The 19,416-nt window shown below is 46.4% G+C and overlaps 1 protein-coding gene across 3 annotated transcripts in view; it reads right to left on the reverse strand.

Annotated features, from left to right (window-relative positions):
- Positions 1-13,602: 13,602 nt before the first annotated feature.
- Positions 13,603-19,416, reverse strand: part of COLEC10 (collectin subfamily member 10) — a 150,003-nt gene continuing 144,189 nt past the window's right edge. Inside the window, exons 5-6 of one of the 3 annotated variants that reach the window (XM_073679827.1) lie at positions 15,716-15,811; positions 13,603-14,102 (exon numbers count right to left, since the gene is read on the reverse strand). In XM_073679827.1, coding sequence (XP_073535928.1) covers positions 13,711-14,102; positions 15,716-15,811 — 488 coding nt within the window. In that variant the 3' untranslated portion in view covers positions 13,603-13,710. The remainder of the gene's footprint in view (positions 14,103-15,715; positions 15,812-19,416) is intronic. The other 2 variants (XM_073679825.1, XM_073679826.1) reach the window with 2 other exon arrangements.

Here is a 19,416-nt window from a genome sequence, read left to right on the forward strand (position 1 = left end):
ACCTCTACGGGGTTCTCGCCTTTTGATATACTATACTGACGACACCCTTGGGGACTTCTGGACATAGCCAAGGAAACCTTGGAAACAGAGGTTCCACCCCACCGGAGTATCATCGAGCATGTAGCCCAGATGCAGGACAGATAGAGAGGGTGATGATAATTGTGAAAGAGAGCCTTCCACAGGCACAAGAAGCCCAGGCGAGGGTCTACAATCGGGCCGCAAGGTTGAGACAATTCAGCCCCGGAGACCGGGTGTTAGTGTTAGTACCCACGGTCGAGAATATGCTTCTAGCTAAATGGTAAGGGCCGTACGAGGTGGCCGAGAAGCTGAGTGAAGTTAATCACAAAGTCCACCAGCCGCGTAGAAGAAAGCCGTACCAGATGTACCACATCAACCGTGACAGGACAGGGAACCGGTGGAAGCTACGTGTCTAAAACAACAGTGCCAAGAGCTCCTGCTGAGAAACCGAGACCTGTTCTCAGAATTGCCCGGATGTACACAAGTTGTGGAGCATGAGATATTGATGGAACCGCATGTATGAGTGAACCAGAGACAGTATCGAATTCACAAAGCCAGCTGCGAGGTTATCTCCAAGGAGGTGAGGAAAATGTTGAGCTTGGGCGTTATCAAGGAGTCTAAGAGCGGCTGGTCCAGCCCGATTGTCCAAGCCGAACGGAGAATGGCGCTTCTGTAACGATTACAGGAAGCTAAACGAAGTGTGAAAGTTTGATGCCTACTTGATACCCTGGGTCGATGAACTTATTGAGAGGCTGGGGTCTTCCATGTACATCACTACACTGGACCTGACCAAAGGGTACTGGCAAATTCTCCTGTCCCCAGGTGCCAAGGAGAAACCGGCCTTCTCTACCCCCGATGGGTATTTTAATACACCAGGATGCCGTTCGGACTACAGGGAGCCCCAGCTACCTTCCAGAGGGCCATGGACTGGATCCTAGGCTCACATAAGAAATATGCTGCCGCTTACCTAGTGTGTTCGAGATACCCTCGAGGCCGGTTGGGCTTGTAGTAGCTGCGGATGGCTCAAGTTGTTTGTGTTGCCCCCTTACTGGATTGGAGGACATTGCAGATGCGAGAGGGTGGAACACCCTATGCTGAGGAATGTGCCCAATCACATAAAAGGATGTTGCCCCCCCCAAGGGACTGTGTGTTTGCCACATCGGAAGTTCTGTATGGTGAAAGGACTGAGACCCTGGTCCTAAGGACTGTAGTTGGGGGGGGGGGGGTGACGGACACCCTAATGCCAGGTCAGGAACTTTGAGGACTGTGCCCTTGGACAGGAAGGGCTGCTACTGTGTTGGCCCATGGGCCTCTGTATGGACATGGACACTTTTGTTCCGGGGTCCTTACCAAGAAGGACCAGTGCTGGTAAAGTTATGGACTATGTCGGTTGTTCCAGGGCCCTTACTCTCCAGTGAAGAGAAGACATCTGAGGAAGACTTCAGATTGAAAGTGTTAAAATGTTTGATTTTGTATTAACCCTTGCTTTTAGGTCCTGTAAGGTTGAGGACGACCATAATTAAAGTATGGGGGGATGTGAGGGTGGTGAGGACGGCATCTCACTTCTCTGATATTTCTGTTGGGTGAATGTATTTTACCTGCCTGTTACTGCTATGTATTTAATGGTTATTTCCCTAATGGCTGCAATGTTGACCGGAGGCCACAAGATGGTCACTGTCTTTCTTTTCACTCTGGTATAGAATGTAGGTGAAATCTGCCCAGATACAGACATTAGGCACAAAGACAGTTTGAGGGTTAATTAGAAGTATAGCCCATAGTCGGAGGGAGTTTTGTGGATTCTGAGAGAAGGGATCCGTTTTAGTCAGTCTAGAAAAAGAGAAAGAGGAAAGACAGATTGCTCCTGGTGTGGAACTGCAAGGCTCATGAGGACAAGGATCTAGTTACAGAGGCAGCAGGACGACACAGGCAAGTGTGGAGCCCTGCAGAAAAGCTTAGAAGTCCAGGAAACGTACTGCCCAGCGAGAAAGGGGAGCTTGGGATGAGTTAGCGTCCTACTGTGGGTACTGAAGCGTACTGTCCAGCGAAAAATGGACCTTGGGACAAGGCATCGGCCTGCTGTGGGTACTGAAACAGGGAGAACGACTCTGCGAGCTGCCCCTGGGACTGATATAAGCAAGGACACGGGATCAGGGCATAGCGACACACGTTGACCCGTATGACTCTACCCCTAAGAAAATGCAGGCATTTAAGACCTCTTCTCACTACTGTGCCGTACCTGTTGCCAGAAACAAAGTGCAGACTGCAACTCTGAGAATGGAGCCTGAGTACTGTGTGGCAAGTGATGACGAATGCATAACCTGTTACTCTAAGTTCCCCTGTTTGACTGTGCATAAAAAGAACACTGTTTATAATAGCTGGTTTGGCTTCTTGACTGAGAGGGTTAAACGGGACAGTTCTGCACCCAGCGCATTAACAGGGATTGTGGAGATCTCAGATCTCAAAGCATCGTTGCACATGCAGCCACACAGTACACTATTTCCTATAGCGGGCCGGGGTGTCAAAGAAGCGATGCTCGCCCATGACTGCCACTCTGAGTCCCGTTACACTCCAGACGAACGCCTCAGACATTGGCATATGAGCCGTCTTATACCAAGAGGTAAATGGGGAGGAACATCCCATTCTTGATCTGAGAAGAAAACTCTCGGCCTGCAAAAAGAACTATGAAATTGTGGAAAAGGAGTGCTTGGCCGTCAAGAGGGCGGTTGATACCCTTAGATACTACCTGTTAGGCCGCAAATTCAGACTGGTCTCAGACCATGCTCCCCTTAGATGGATGAAGGAAAGGATAGGGAAAAATGACCGAGTGACCAGGTGGTTCCTGGCTCTCCAGGACTTTCATTTTTCGGTGGAGCACAGGCCCGGGAAATTACATGCTAATGCAGATGCCCTGTCCAGACTTCCCTGTCTAATGAGTGAAGATTAGTGTTGAGCCACCCCCGTAGTGTTCGAGTTCGGTTCGGTTCGTCGAACACCCGTGTGTTCGCCGAACTGTTCGTCGAACACCGTTAAAACCAATGGCAGGCAAACAAAAACACATAGAAACACATAGAAAACACCTTCAAAGGTGTCCAAAAGCTGACAAACTGCTCAGAAGACACAACTAACACATGGAAAAGTGACAAGTACATATAGTCATGCGAAAAGAAAAGAGGTGGAGGAGTAAAAGGAGGGGGAGACACAGATATAGGCATGTCATGCCCTTCTAAAATCCAAAAAGTGAGAAGCCGAGACGGCCAGTCCGCTCCTGCCCGTGCCACCTCCGTGTCGCCGGGTTTGTGCCAGAGCCGCGGTGAACCCTGACGGCCAGCCCCCCTCTCCCAATACTGGTGCCTGTCCGCTGGTGGGTCGAGAGAGCCCCCCTGTGGTGGAGGCAGCTCTAAGCTTTTTAATTTAAATTGTCCCTCTAATTTGAATGAATACACTTTAAATCCATTTACAAGGATCTATTGGAGGGCAAGTCTCATGCCAGCAGCCGCGTAATTCCAGCTCCAGTAGCGTCCACTAAAGCTGCTGCAGTTAAAAAGCTTTTATAAGGATCGAGCTCGGCTGTCCACCGCAAGGCATCCTAGTGCCAGTCCCAGCCCCTATGCCTTGGGGTGCCTCCTGATGCTCTTCACTAAGTATCCCGTGGTCCCGAAGCATTTCCTTTGAAAAAATTAAGTGTCCAAACTACAGGTGGTGTAGCTTGCTTAACAGCTGGGATAATCTGCTGACTAGCAGACACTGCTACTAGGCACAAAGTATTTCCTGGGCTAGATGCAGTTAAAAATTTGTAAGTAGATACTCTCGTTGGATGCTGAGAAAGCATTCCATAGAGTCTCCTGGCACGCCATATATGATTCTCTTAAAAAGCTTGGGGTAGGGGTCTAGGGGACCCTTTTATAGCCAAAATCACGGCCCTGTATCACAATACGTCACCTAGGCTGAAGATAAATGGAACTGTAGCACCGAGGGCTCGGTTGCTACAGACGTATTGCACCTCACCCAGAGGTGTGATATCTCACTCTCAGATAAGGATGGAGTGTGGATCAGGACCCGACACCTGCATGCATTACACCACATTGCCGTGGGGCAGGGCGACCAATATGCCCCTGAGATGGGCACGACAGTCCCTGTCCCTGGCTGGAGTGGGGGGAGGGAACACTGAGGAAGGGGAACCCTGCAGTGCAGGAGCAGGGAGGAAGCAGTTCCTGGGTGCATTGAGAAGGGAGTATAAAAGGTGGGCACCATCTTAGTTCAGTGCAGAGAAGTCTGAGCAGAAGTGGCAGGGAGCAGGGGCTCTGCATGAGCTCTGCTCCGGAGGCGGGCCTAGTAACAGAGGCCCAGGCCTGCAAGAGGGAGAAGGAAGGAAGAGGAGCGGAGAAGGCTCCAGGAACGAGGAATGAAGGGATCCCAGGGGTGCGGACGGGCGAGTCGCCACCGCACGCCCGAATCCACCTGCGTGGAGGGGTCAGGCCAAAGGGGGAGACCGGTCCCCGAACTAGTGGAGGCAGGAAACGACCCTCAGCTAGAAACCGGAGGCTCTGACATTTTATGTGGCGCAGCCCCTTGCTCCACCCGCTAGGAAGGCACCACATAGGGTCAGGGAAACTGGCGCCAAGTTTACCAAGAGGAGGCCCGAGGCAGCCGGACAGAAGTGTTGGTAAGAAAGGCCAGACAAAGGACACACAAAGGGGGTCCTGTGAAGCGCTCCAAAGTTATCTGGGAGTTGTCTGAGCCCCTCACCTGGTGAGCACAGTACGACGTGGGCAGCCGTTACCTGCAGACGTGGTCTGGATAATAAGAACTGTGAGTAAAGGCCCTGAACTGCATCACTGACTCCGTGTCGTTACTGCTGCTGCCCTGCACCATCACCCCCATCCTCCGCATACACTGCCCTGAGGCTATACTCCTCCCGTGGGGAGTTATGCTACGCTCTGCTGCACCCACAACACCAGCCTTAGCGGTCTGCCCTGTAGCGGCGGTTCACTCTGACCGCAATCCACGGGTGGCGTAGTCGGACATTTAAACATCAAAACCACATAAATAGTTCCGCCACTGGTTTGACCGCCCTGAGCCACGGAACCGGATCGCCGCCACGAAGACTACAACCACCAGCATCCACCAAAAAGGGTCCGGCTCCGGGTGTCCCAAGGCCCAGGGGGTGCGTCAGAACATTTTCATCACCTTTCACAATCACCAATGGGACAAGGCAGGGATGTCCTCTGTCCCCTCTCTTATACATCCTAGTGACGGAGCACCTGCTCTCATCAATTCGCCATAACCCCAATATTAGGTGGATTGAGGTGTGAGGCACCGAGTACAAGTGCTCTCTATTTGCTGATGATGTCCTAGTATATATCACTCAATCACATATATCCATCCCTGCTGTTATGGCTGAAATAGATCACTTTGTTACATGGTAAAATTTTAAAATCAATGCAGCGAAGTCTGAGGCCCTCGATGTCTCCCTCCCTAAATCCATATAGGATTCCATCCAGTCCAACTTTCCCTTTGCCTGGCCCTCACAGGGTATCAAATACTTAGGAATTCCTATTCATAGAGACCTCTCCCATCTATGTTATCTTAATTTTGGGCCCTTTATTGAACAATTCCATACAGACCACGGTTGGCAAGTTAGAACTGTAAGATTCACTACGTGAACCACTGGTGTTTTGTGGAAAAGCACATGTACACTGTGTTCCAAATTATTATGCAAAAAGTGTTTAGGAGTGATAAGGGAAGAATTTGTTTGTTTGTCAGTTAAACTCATTGATGGTGATGTGTGTCAGGGCTCTTTATATCACTGTAAGCAATTGCAGACACCTGTGCTAATTAGTTTGGCAGGTGTGTCCAATGAAAGGCAAGACTACTTAAGAAGGCTGTCTCACATTATTAAGCAGCCTACATTTTCTGCCAAAATGGGAAAGAAAAAGGATGTGTCGGCTGCTGAGAAGCAACAAATTGTGGAGTGTTTAGGTCAAGGCATGACTACAATCAACATTGTGCGATGATCAGGATGAAGTGTCTTGGCAATCAAGAAGTATGTAGCTGATTCACAGTACACACGTGTGCGTGCTGATAAGGGCAAATTGAGGACTCTTTCCTACAGGCAATTACGTCAGGTTGAAACAGCAGCGGCAAAAAAGCCTTGTCATAGCAGCAGACAAGTTTTTGAAGCTGCTTGTGCCTCCAACGTCCCCCGAACAACAAGATGCAGGGTCCTTCAGAGGTTTGCAGCTGTGCATATGCCATCCTGTCGACCTCCTCTATCCACTTCACACAAGCCGAAACGGCTCCAGTGGGCCAAACATTACATGAAGACTGATTTCAAAACTGTTTTGTTCACGGATGAGTGCCGTGCAGCGCTCGATGGTCCAGATGAATGGAGTGGAGGATGGCTGGTTGATGGACACCCCACGCAAACACGGCTACAGCGCCAACAAGGAGGAGGTGGAGTAATGTTTTGGGCTGGAATCATGGGGAGAGAGATTGTCGGCCCCTTTAGGATCCCTGAAGGCGCTAAAGATGAACTCCATAATGTATGTGGATTTTCTCAAACAGCACTTCCTGCCATGGTTCAAGAAGAAGAACCGTGTATTTCACAGCAAGATCATTTTTTTGCATGATAATGCACCATCTCATGCTGCACATAAAACATCTGCATCTCTGGCTGATATGGGCATAAAAGGGGACAAACTTATGGTGTGACCCCCATGCTCCCCTGACCTCTACCCCATTCAGAACCTTTGGAGCATCATTAAAAGGAGTGTCTATGATGGCGGGAGGCAGTTCACATCTAAGCAACAGCTCTGGGAGGGTATTCTGTCCTCATGCAAAACAATTGAAGCAGAAACCATCCAAAACCTGACAAATTCAATGGACGAGAGAGTTCAGAAGCTCCTTTCGAACAAGGGGTCCTATGTGAAAATGTAACATCACCTAGAATAAAGTTTTGAGTTGAAAACTGTTTGATTTCAGTTTCTAACAACCTGCTAATGCTTATAATTTCAAAAATGACCATTTTTTTGGTCTTTATTAAAATGAAAAGGTTGATCGAAAAGTTTGGGGGATCTAAGAGTGTGGCAACCCAGTAGTCATGATTACTTCGAATTCTGACAATATGAGGGTCATGCTGCAGGTAGTGCAGCAAGAAGGCACTTATGTGTCTTGCGCATCTCGGAGCCCCAAAATTATTTTCCGGGCTAGATGCAGCTAAAAATTATTTTTAATTTTAAATCTGGTGAAGCTTATTATAGATGGCCTAATAGGATCAGTGCTGCACACTGCTACAAAGCCCAAATTATTTTCCAGTCAAGATACAGATAAACATGATTAGTAATTTGAAAGCTTAAAACGGTTGGTAGGGTGATTTTAACCAATCATCAAGCTTTTACTCTCCCCAGGATGACACAGGGGTAGAAAAGTCGTTTCGGATCCATGATTTGTTCATCTTTATGAACGTGAGTCTGTCTACATTATCAGTGGAGAGCCGCGTGCGCTTATCTGTCAGCACACCACCAGCAGCGCTGAACACACGTTCAGACAGAACGCTGGCTGCGGGGCATGACAAGATCTCCAAGGCGTAAGTGGCTAGCTCCGGCCATTTATCCAGATTGGAAGCCCAAAAAGAGCAAGGGTCCAGTGACACAGTCGTGGCTTCAATGTTTACTTGGAGATACTCCTGTACCATCGTCTCTAGGCGTTGACTATGTGTCAGACTTCTTGTCTCCTGTGGCCTTGCAAAGGATGGGCTAAAAAAGTGGTGAAATGATTCCGCAAAATTGATGTTACCAGCAGATACTGTGGTTCTGTTACGGTTTGAGTGCTGAACACTTGACGGTCCCACGGTTGGCAAGTTGGAACTGTGAGATTCACTACGTGCACCACTGGTATTTTGTGGAAAAGCACATGTAAGATTCTGCAACAGTCTCTGCTGATACTCCTGCATGCGTGCATCCCTTTCTATGGCAGGAATAATTTCTGCAAATTTACTTTTGTACCGGGGATCTAACAGTGTGGCAACCCAGTAGTCAGGATTATTTCTAATTCTCACAATTCGAGGGTCATGTTGCAGGTAGTGCAGCAAGAAGGCACTCATGTGTGTTGCGCATCCAGGAGCACCAAGTCCCTGTTGTGTTGGTGGCAAGGTAGCAATCATGCTTCCTTCCTCTGTCCTCTCCCCCCAACCTCGCACAACAGAAATGTGATCAAGGTCTCCCTCATCTGATGAGTCTTCCATCAGTTCGTCCTCCACTTCTTCCTGGGCTCCTGCACCTTCCTCACTAGTTTGGCTGCTACCATGCGCCCTGGTAAAATCATCTCCCCCACCCTCACATGCCTGCCGCCTTGGTGCTGCCGACCGTCTGGACCTTGCAGATGTTAGCCCTTCCGCATACAACTCCTCCTCCTCTACTTCCTCCACCTCCTCTTGTGCCACCACCTGACTCCGAATTCTGTTTAACATGTGCTCCAGCATGTAAATCACCGGAATAGTCATGCTGATAATGGCATCGTCAGCACTAAACATCTTCGTCGCCATTTCAAAACTGTGCAGAAGGGTGCATAGGTCCCTGATCTGAGACCACTCCTCCAGCGTGATTTGCCCCACCTCTGAATCTCGTTGGCCCAGGCTATACGTCAGAACGTATTGCACCAGGGCTTGTCGGTGCTGCCACAGTCGCTGCAACATGTGCAGAGTTGAATTCCACCGGGTAGGCACATCGCATTTTAGCCGGTGAAGTGGCAGGCCCAACGACTTCTGTAGAGATGTAAGTCGCTGAGCTGCGGGATGCGAACGGCGGAAGTGAGCACACAGCGACCGTGCCCTCTGCAGAAGGCCATCTAGTCTGGGATAGTGGGCTAAAAATTGCTGGACAGCCAGGTTCAACACGTGAGCCATACAAGGCACGAGTGTGACATTGCCCCGGCGAAGGGCCGCACCCAGGTTTGCAGCATTGTCGCACACGGCCTTCCCTGGTTTCAGGTCCAGTGGAGACAACCATTCATGAAATTGGTTCTCCAGAGCTGACCACAACTCCTCAGCTGTGTGACTCACATTTCCCAGACATTTCAATGTAAAAACCGCCTGATGACGTTGAGCCCTACTGCCAGCATAGTAAGGAGGTGTGCAGGATCCCTTCTGCGCAGTTAGAAAGCTTGTGGCATGACCAGACAGGCTTTGGGTGCAGGTGGAAGACCGAGAGGAGGTTGAGGAGGCAGAAGCAGTGGAGGAAAAATGACATAAAGAGGATTGACGCACAACTCGTGGGGACGGCAAGACTTGGACAGCAGCCCCTTGTCCTGCTGTCACCATAGTTACCCAGTGCCCAGTCAGCGACATGTAACGCCCCTGTCCATGCCTACTCGTCCAAGTGTCTGTGGTGAAATGCACCCTGTCACACACAGAGTTTCTCAAAGAAGCGGTGATGTTGTGTGCGACATGCTGGTGGAGCGCAGGCACACCTTTCTTTGAGAAGTAGTGCCGACTGGGCATCTGGTACTGGGGCACTGCGACGGACATAAGGTCTCGAAAATCCTCTGTGTCCACCAGGCGGAAAGGCAGCATTTCTGTAGCCAAGAGCTTGCAGATGGTGAAATTCAACCTCTTAGCTTTCTCATGGCTAGGAGGAAATGGTCTTTTACTTGTCCACATCTGAGGGACCGAGGGCTGGCTATTGTGCTTAGACGGGGTTGATAAGGGTGTCCCCGGCAAACTGCCGGTCTGTGAGGAAGATGCAGGCGGACATGTTAGGTTGCCTTGATCCAAAGGTGGTGCTATCGATGTCGGACAGCGCTCAAGACCAGCTGGTGTTACCACCTCCAAAGAAAATGATGACCTGCCAATCACGCTGGCTGTTGCGGGTAAAGAGGTGGCAGGTCTGCGCCCCAAAACAGGTGTGACTGCTGTCCCCCCAGTCACAGAGGATGAAGAGGCCGCAGATGCAAAAGATATGGCAGACGGTGGTTGGCCCGGCCGGCTAGACCGCATTGTAGCACACTGAGCTTCCCACTGCAACTTATGCTTCATGTCCATGTGCCGGTTCATGCATGAAGTACTCAAACTATGTATTTTTTGGCCTCTACTTAGCTTTTGCTGACAAATGTTACAGATAACACGAGTTGGGTCATCTTTATCGATCTGAAAAAATGCCCAGGCTATGCAAGGCTTAGCACCCATGCGACCTGAAGAGCCACCACGACTTGTGGTGAGAGGCAGAGTTGTGTTTGAGGATGCAGTTGTTGACGTGCTTCCAGTACTACGTCTCTGTCCAGGAAGGCGCAACCTGACCTCGTCGTCACTAGCATCTTCCTCCACCTCCTCTGCTGACCTCATCTCTTGGCTGACTGTGGGTTGACAGTAAGTGGGATCTCCGACCTCATCATCATCACCCTGTGCGTTATCACACCCGTCGTCCTCAGAGCCAACCTGTTCCTGCCCTGGCAAAAAACTAAAGTTGTCGCTCCAATCAGGTATTTGAGTCTTATCATCGTCTTCCTCATTGTCTCCACCAACAGGAGTTACAGTTTGGGAATGAGGGTCTACATTATGGTCAGAACCTTCTGCGTCTGGTCCTGGATCCGACTCATAAAGATTCTGGGCATCAGTGCAGGTCATTTCCTCGTCTGGATTCACAGAAGCGCTGGAGTCGACCTCTGATTCCCAGGCTATAGTATGAGTAAACAGCTCTGCAGACTCAACCATCTGTTCTACCTCATACTCAGACGGGCAGCTGGAGATTTGGGAGCTGTGAGGAAGCAAGTGCGATTTGGGTGACACCTTTGAGGACTGGAGTATTTGTGATGTTGAAGTTGATGTGGAGGAGAGCCCACTTAAAGGAGCACTTGATATCCGTTGAAGCACCTGCTGTTTTTGTGCCTCATCTGGAATTTGTAGCGATTGGCGTGGCCGTAAGAAAGGGATCTTATCACATTGTCCGCTAAAAGAAGTAGACATTTTAGTTTGGCTGGAAGATGGTCTTTCTTCTGCACCTACCCCACGGACACAACCTTTTTTCCCCTTCCCAACACGCCTATTCCCCTTTCCACCAGCAGCAGGCCTTTTTCCACTCATTTTGGTGGTTAACTAATTCACAACTCTGGAGTTGTTTGCACAAAAAAACAATGGATGGTAACCGAGCAGAGCTGAGTGGCCAAACTGTGGTATTAGGCCAAAACTATTGGCTGGGTTAGATGCAGAAAAAAATTATTTTTAATTTGCAACTTGATGGAGGTCAGTATAGATGGACTAATAGACCAAGTCCCACACACTGCTAGAAGCCCAAATATTTTTTCAGAGCTAGATGCAGAAAAAAATTATTTTTAATTTGCAACCTGATGGAGGTCAGTATAGATGGACTAATAGACCAAGTCCCACACACTGCTAGAAGCCCAAATATTTTTTCAGAGCTAGATGCAGAAAAAAATTATTTTTAATTTGCAACCTGATGGAGGTCAGTATAGATGGATTAATAGACCAAGTCCCACACACTGCTAGAAGCCCAAATATTTTTTCAGAGCTAGATGCAGAAAAAAATTATTTTTAATTTGCAACCTGATGGAGGTCAGTATAGATGGACTAATAGAACAAGTCCCACACGCTGCTAGAAGCCCAAATATTTTTTCAGAGATAAATGAAGAAAAAAATTATTTTTAATTTGCAACCTGATGGAGGTCAGTATAGATGGACTAATAGACCAAGTCCCACACACTGCTAGAAGCCCAAATATTTTTTCAGAGCTAGATGCAGAAAAAAATTATTTTTAATTTGCAACCTGATGGAGGTCAGTATAGATGGACTAATAGACCAAGTCCCACACACCGCTAGAAGCCCAAATATTTTTTCAGAGCTAGATGCAGAAAAAAATTATATTCAATTTGCAACCTGCTGGAGGTCAGTATAGAAGGACTAATAGAACAAGTCCCACACACTGCTAGAAGCCCAAATATTTTTTCAGAGCTAAATGAAGAAAAAAATTATTTTTAATTTGCAACCTGATGGAGGTCAGTATAGATGGACTAATAGATCAAGTCCCACACACTGCTAGAAGCCCAAATATTTTTTCAGCGCTAGATGCAGAAAAAAATTATATTCAGTTTGCAACCTGATGGAGGTCAGTATAGATGGACTAATAGAATGATGCTATGCCCAAAAGATTTTACTTCACTAGGTGCAGTAAAAAAATTGGTATTCTATACACAGGTGGTATATCTTGCAACACAGATAGGCTACTCCACTGACTAACACACTCTGCAATAGGCCAAAAAGGATTAGCTTTGCTAGATTCAGCCAAATGCTGTGAAAAAAACTTGCACAGCACTGGCACAGACCTGCCTGGCAAAAACTGATAGGAACTGATGTAACCTAGTCCTGAAAAGGACTCCAATTACAATTAGTCTTTACTCCCACAATCTATCTATTTAAGAGCACAGACCTGCCTGATAAAAGTCGTAGGAAATGCTGTAACCTAGTCCTTAAAAGGACTGCAATCACAACTATTCCCTACTCCCAAGCTATCTGTAGATTTGTGCGAAAATTGGCTTGAAATTAACAAGGTATAGCGCACACAGCAACAGCGGTGCCGTCTAACACGCAGCTGCAGCAGTGAGAAAATGGTGGCGACGGGGAAAATGGCTTGGTCTTATAGGGCAAGGACATGTGACATACACTGCCAATCACACATGCCCTTGCTTGTGTGAAAAAAAGCACTTCGCTCCGTGTGTGCGCTGCTGATAGGCTGACAGATTGCACCTCCACACTGTAAATGCGGGAAAGAGAAAAAAAAATGGAGATCTTCATTGTTCCTGCAGAGATCCATCCCCTGCCCCTCCCCCCGCCCCGCTGTACACTCAAACTGCGTATTAACATTAATTTTCATCATTACTGAGAAAAAATCCAGTTATGATTTTGGTGCACGAACAGTTATCGAACATAACCTCGAACAGCCGAATTTTTCTCAAATTGTTCGTGTTCGCCGATCGGCTCGAACACCGCCCAAAACAGCTCGAATTTGAGATTGGCGAACAGTTCGAGTAGAACAACGCTCATCTCTAGTGAAGATGCCAAAACCCCCCTGGTAGCTTATCGGAAGGGAGATATGTTTCACTGAGGCTGTTGGCCTCAGTGATGTGAAACATGGAAGTTTCTCCTGCACATTAGGTGCAGTGAGGGTTAACGGCCCAGGTTTACAAGGGCATGTTTTTAGTGGATGGCGAAGTGCTGGGCGGGACACCATCCACCATATCTCCAATCCAAAGATTGGTCTGGGCTTTAAATAGCCAGTCTTTACACTCAGGTGTTGTTCAGTGTCTGGAGAAACCTGCTCCAGAGAGGAGCTCACATGTGCTGTGCTGAACCGTGTGTGCCTAATCCTGAGTGGCCAGATCCCGGCTCATTTACGGACTGTGTTACATCTTTGTATTATGTTTTGCCAAATGGGCGTGTTTACTTTATGGACTTCAGGGTGATTTATAACGTTTAATAAATCAACCCGAAATTTAAAGAGACGGTGTATCCTGTCTACCTCCGCATAATAATCATTGATTTACCACAGTGGCTATATAAAAGCTAAGACAGTCCAGGTAGTGACGATAATTGCAAGGTTTTATAGATTTTACGTGTGTATGATATTACAATAATAGCAGTAAGCGGCATCCATGTGCAGATAAGGCCATTCCAGGAACATTCGATGATTATTTGGCCTTTTTTATAAACTCACATACAAAGTAAATGGTCAGGTTACAGTCGACGTCATTCCAGGCGCCACTGCTCATCATCTCCACACAGTCCTCATACCCTGAGCCATCATTGGGCTCCCCGGTCTTCCAGTTGCTGTAGTTCTGCACCTCCGTGCCATCCACATACATGAACTGCTTCTCTCTATCAAAGTCATTGATTCCAATGAAGACCCTTAATAATCCCAAGCTAGAGATGTAATCGGCAATCAACGCGTTGGTGTTTTGGTCCTTGGGCATCGCCAACGTGCCTCCTCTGATCCGGCACTGCGTCAGTGCATCCCGATAACTGTTTTCTTCTTTCACAATATAATAGAACTTCTCTTCTGTCTCCCGGATGCCAGCAATGACTGTTAGACACAGAGGAAAATCATTATCAACCTGCAGCCGTGTGTAAAACCCATCAAGCTATTACTTGTGGCATAAGCAAAACTCAACTCAATCCAGTCCCATTGCAATAATTGAGAAATTCATCACATGCAGTAGAGCAGCAATTTTAAAGGATTATTTCTACCAAGAGCATTTTGGGAATGTCCAAAGTGAGCGCTATGAAAATCCTACAGCGGGGACCAGCATTGATCTCAAGAGCATGCAGCATAAGTGGGGAGGTGACTGCGGATGAGCGTCTCTCTTTGGACCACCATTACATATGAACATGTGCGACCACCTCTTCCTTTCCGGACAGTGAAGGACAAAGACCTATTCTTAAAATACATTCAGGTCACATAGGTCCAACTGTGAATGCGAGACCCTTCAAAGCTGCTAAAAAGGAGTCCGAAGGGGGCTTCCTTCATGTGAAATGTCTTGTGCGATCTGCATAAAATGCTCTCCTGATTGATGGCTCTGGTGATCATCCAGGAGACTGGTAGAACTGTCACACAAAAGCAGTGGGGAGAGGTTGAGGAGCCATCAGTGTAGAGACCGCCAAAAACTTGGGACACCCCACAGGACACTTGTGATCACAGCTCGAGTAGGATTGAAACTTCTTTCCTTCATGCAACTATGACCATAGATGAAGGTATCAGCAGCTTTGGAACACTGACTGCAGTTTTAAAAAGTCAAACCTATTTATGGACTTTTTATAGAACTGTGTCTTTAAAAGGAGCCTGGCAGCTGATACATAATGCCCTTACCACGGGCAGCATGGATCAGGCACCGACTGCACGATTTCAGCCTTGTGTGTTTGAGTCTGAAATGCTGCAGAGTCTCAAAGAAAAACTTACTTTAAATGCCACCGGGTGAATATTTGGGTAGACCGGTTCCTGGTGGGTTCTCCCTACCTGCTGCCTTGGAGTGACAGGTCTCATCCGGCGTGCGTGTATTGGGAGAAACATGTCAATCACTGCCAGAGGGTGGCGAGAAGCCACTGAAGACCCCCCTATCCTAGCAGTCTTTCTTGCAGCTTAATCCTCAGGTTCACTTTAAAGGCACTTGTGGGAACTTTTTTTTATACAAATACATGTATTTTGGACTAAAATAGTTTTTTACTATTGGGTTTCATTAAAATTGTTTGTCCGGTTTGGCTTTCAGCTGAGAATATGTTATTGAGGTGGTTCTTACAGATGAATTTGTAACTGAATTATCTGTCTTATTCTGAGCTTCTCTTGGCAGATCATAAAGTTAAAGGGGTCGTCCACTTCTTGGAAACCCATTCTTAATTGCTGTGTTTCCCCTTCTAAAACAACAGCTTGTACGCACCTCTGGTGCCGGCACCATACAAGAGACATCGCCTCCTTCTCTCCCGGTGTTTGTCTGACATCATTATGTCACGTGAGCTCTGCTGCCAATCAGCGCCCATTTGACTCTCACTTCCTCAAGACGTAACTAACATTTAAGCTGTTTGAATTTTGAGGGGAATCCCAATTTACTGGAAATTTTACTCAAAAATTGAACTTCCGAACTTCCGCGTATCAATCCGCTCATCTCCAGTCCTATAAATATTCCTATTGGTGCCATTACTCACCATTTTTCACAAACTGTAAAGAAGACTTGAGCTGAGTGACTTTTACATCCAGCTGTCCGACGGCTCTACGATAACGTCCACAGTCACAGAAGGTGCCTAGGAGAATCGACATATAAAATATACAGTATATGTGATGAATAATAAAGGTATAGGTATATCATTATACAATAAATCTTGATACAATGTATATGTATGTGGGGTGTGCTCTGAGCCACACCTGTGATTCATTGTGGTCTTTGTTCCTGTTTTTGTCTAGTTTTGTGCATATATATATATATATATATATATATAATTTATTTATTTTTTTTATTTTTTTTTTTACGCCATATTCATTATTCAACTTGAATCTTTTTTTTTTTTTTTAAAGTCTATTTTATATCTGCTCGCCTATTTTTTATTTTGTTTTCTGAGTTTAGCGATTACACATGTTTGTGTTTGATCGATTTAATTGTGACTTTTAAAACGTTGCTAAATTTGGCGCAATTTCACTCTAGTCTTCTCCATAACCCATTTGTATTTTTGAGTACACCAGTATTTTGGTGAAATTTATGTGCTATTTCGGGATGCATTTTTGGCGCCAAAAAATAGTTCAAGACTGGAAAAAAAGGCCATTTTTTTTTTTTTTACTTTGCAACAGTTTGAATAATTTGGGGACAAAAAAAAACGACAACTAATACCACAAGATAAAAAAAAATGAAAGTGACTTTAAAAAAAATGCACAAATGATGAGTCTTTAGATTTTTGGGCATCATTCCCTATGTTAGGGGTGGGGAACCTTTTTCCTTTTTTCTGCCGGGGGCCATTTGGATATTTCTACCATCACTCTGGGGCCGCACAAAATTATCAACTTGAAAATTACACTGTTTTATTTGGTCAAACATTTAATTAACTCTCCCATAATGTGACGGCTTGTCTTTGGCGCAGCTGTGATGTTAGGTGGTATTGCTGCTGTTGCTACTCGTAACTGCTTTTCCAGGTTTGCTTCGGTCTGCAGTTATCATAGGAGACGCTGGGCTGCGATAGAGGAGAGCATCGCACGCTTACGCCTCCCACAGGGAATGTCCACTGGCTAGTGTCCGGACGTAATCTTTGATTGCACGCAGCGGTCAGTACTGCTCACAGAGCAAGAAGAAATCAAAATGCAGCTGCCAGTCAGAGTACTTCAGTCCCTGCGAATCTTCTCGGGGGCAAGTGAAAAGATCATGGTAAACTGCCCAGAGGCCTGAGGTTCCTCATGACTGCCCTATAGCATTTTGAGGTATCCATTAGAGATGAGCGTTGTTCGACTCGAACTGTTCGCCAATCTCAAATTCGAGCTGTTCGAGCCGTTCGGTGAACACGAACGATTTGAGAAAAATTCGGCTGTTCGAGGTTATGTTCGATAACTGTTCGTGCACCAAAATCATAACTGGATTTTTTCTCAGTAATGATGAAAATTAATGTTAATACGCAGTTTGAGTGTACAGCGGGGCGGGGGGAGGGGCAGGGGATGGATCTCTGCAGGAACAATGAAGATCTCCATTTTTTTTTCTCTTTCCCGCATTTACAGTGGGGAGGTGCAATCTGTCAGCCTATCAGCAGCGCACACACGGAGCGAAGTGCTTTTTTTCACACAAGCAAGGGCATGTGTGATTGGCAGTGTATGTCACATGTCCTTGCCCTATAAGACCAAGCCATTTTCCCCGTCGCCACCATTTTCTCACTGCTGCAGCTGCGTGTTAGACGGCACTGCTGTTGCTGTGTGCGCTATACCTTGTTAATTTCAAGCCAATTTTCGCACAAATCTACAGATAGCTTGGGAGTAGGGAATAGTTGTGATTGCAGTCCTTTTAAGGACTAGGTTACAGCATTTCCTACGACTTTTATCAAGCAGGTCTGTGCTCTTAAATAGATAGATTGTGGGAGTAAAGACTAATTGTAATTGCAGTCCTTTTCAGGACTAGGTTACATCAGTTCCTATCAGTTTTTGCCAGGCAGGTCTGTGCCAGTGCTGTGCAAGTTTTTTTCACAGCATTTGGCTGAATCTAGCAAAGCTAATCCTTTTTGGCCTATTGCAGAGTGTGTTAGTCAGTGGAGTAGCCTATCTGTGTTGCAAGATATACCACCTGTGTATAGAATACCAATTTTTTTACTGCACCTAGTGAAGTAAAATCTTTCGGGCATAGCATCATTCTATTAGTCCATCTATACTGACCTCCATCAGGTTGCAAATTCAAAATAATTTTTTGTCTGCATCTAGCTCTGAAAAAATATTTGGCCTTCTAGCAGTGTGTGGGACTTTCTCTATTAGTCCATCTATACTGACCTCCATCAGGCTGCAAATTAAAAATAATTTTTATCTGCATCTACCTCTGAAAAAATATTTGGCCTTCTAGCTGTGTGTGGGACTTGTTCTATTAGTCCATCTATACTGACCTCCATCAGGTTGCAAACTGAATATAATTTTTTTCTGCATCTAGCTCTGAAAAAATATTTGGCCTTCTAGCAGTGTGTGGGACTTTCTCTATTAGTCCATCTATACTGACCTCCATCAGGTTGCAAACTGAATATATATTTTTTCTGCATCTACCTCTGAAAAAATATTTGGGCTTCTAGCTGTGTGTAGGACTTGTTCTATTAGTCCATCTATACTGACCTCCATCACGTTGCAAATTAAAAATAATTTATATCTGCATCTAGCTCTGAAAAAATATTTGGCCTTCTAGCAGTGTGTGGGACTTTCTCTATTAGTCCATCTATACTGACCTCCATCAGGTTGCAAACCTGAATATATTTTTTTTCTGCATCTACCTCTGAAAAAATATTTGGGCTTCTAGCTGTGTGTGGGACTTGTTCTATTAGTCCATCTATACTGACCTCCATCAGGTTGCAAACTGAATACAATTTTTTTCTGCATCTACCTCTGAAAAAATATTTGGGCTTCTAGCTGTGTGTGGGACTTGTTCTATTAGTCCATCTATACTGACCTCCATCAGGTTGCAAATTGAATATAATTTTTTTCTGCATCTAACCCAGCCAATAGTTTTGGCCTAATACCACAGTTTGGCCACTCAGCTCTGCTCGGTTCCCATCCATTGTTTTTTTGTGCAAACAACTCCAGAGTTGTGAATTAGTTAACCACCAAAATGAGTGGAAAAAGGCCTGCTGCTGGTGGAAATGGGAATAGGCGTGTTGGGAAGGGGAAAAAAGGTTGTGTCCGTGGGGTAGGTGTTAAAGCAACAGTAACATCTGCAGAAGAAAGACCATCTTCCAGCCAAACTAAAATGTCTACTTCTTTTAGCGGACAATGTGATAAGATCCCTTTCTTACGGCCACGCCAATCGCTACAAATTCCAGATGAGGCACAAAAACAGCAGGTGCTTCAACGGATATCAAGTGCTCCTTTAAGTGGGCTCTCCTCCACATCAACTTCAACATCACAAATACTCCAGTCCTCAAAGGTGTCACCCCAATCGCACTTGCTTCCTCACAGCTCCCAAATCTCCAGCTGCCCGTCTGAATATGAGGTAGAACAGATGGTTGAGTCTGCAGAGCTGTTTACTCATACTATAGCCTGGGAATCAGAGGTCGACTCCAGCGCTTCTGTGAATCCAGACGAGGAAATGATCTGCACTGATGCCCAGAATCTTTATGAGTCGGATCCAGGACCAGACGCAGAAGGTTCTGACCATAATGTAGACCCTCATTCCCAAACTGTAACT

Source organism: Phyllobates terribilis, unplaced genomic scaffold, assembly GCF_046119375.1.
Source record: "Phyllobates terribilis strain yellow unplaced genomic scaffold, ASM4611937v1 Scaffold_4__5_contigs__length_816908805, whole genome shotgun sequence".
NCBI classification, from domain to species: Eukaryota; Metazoa; Chordata; class Amphibia; order Anura; family Dendrobatidae; genus Phyllobates; species Phyllobates terribilis.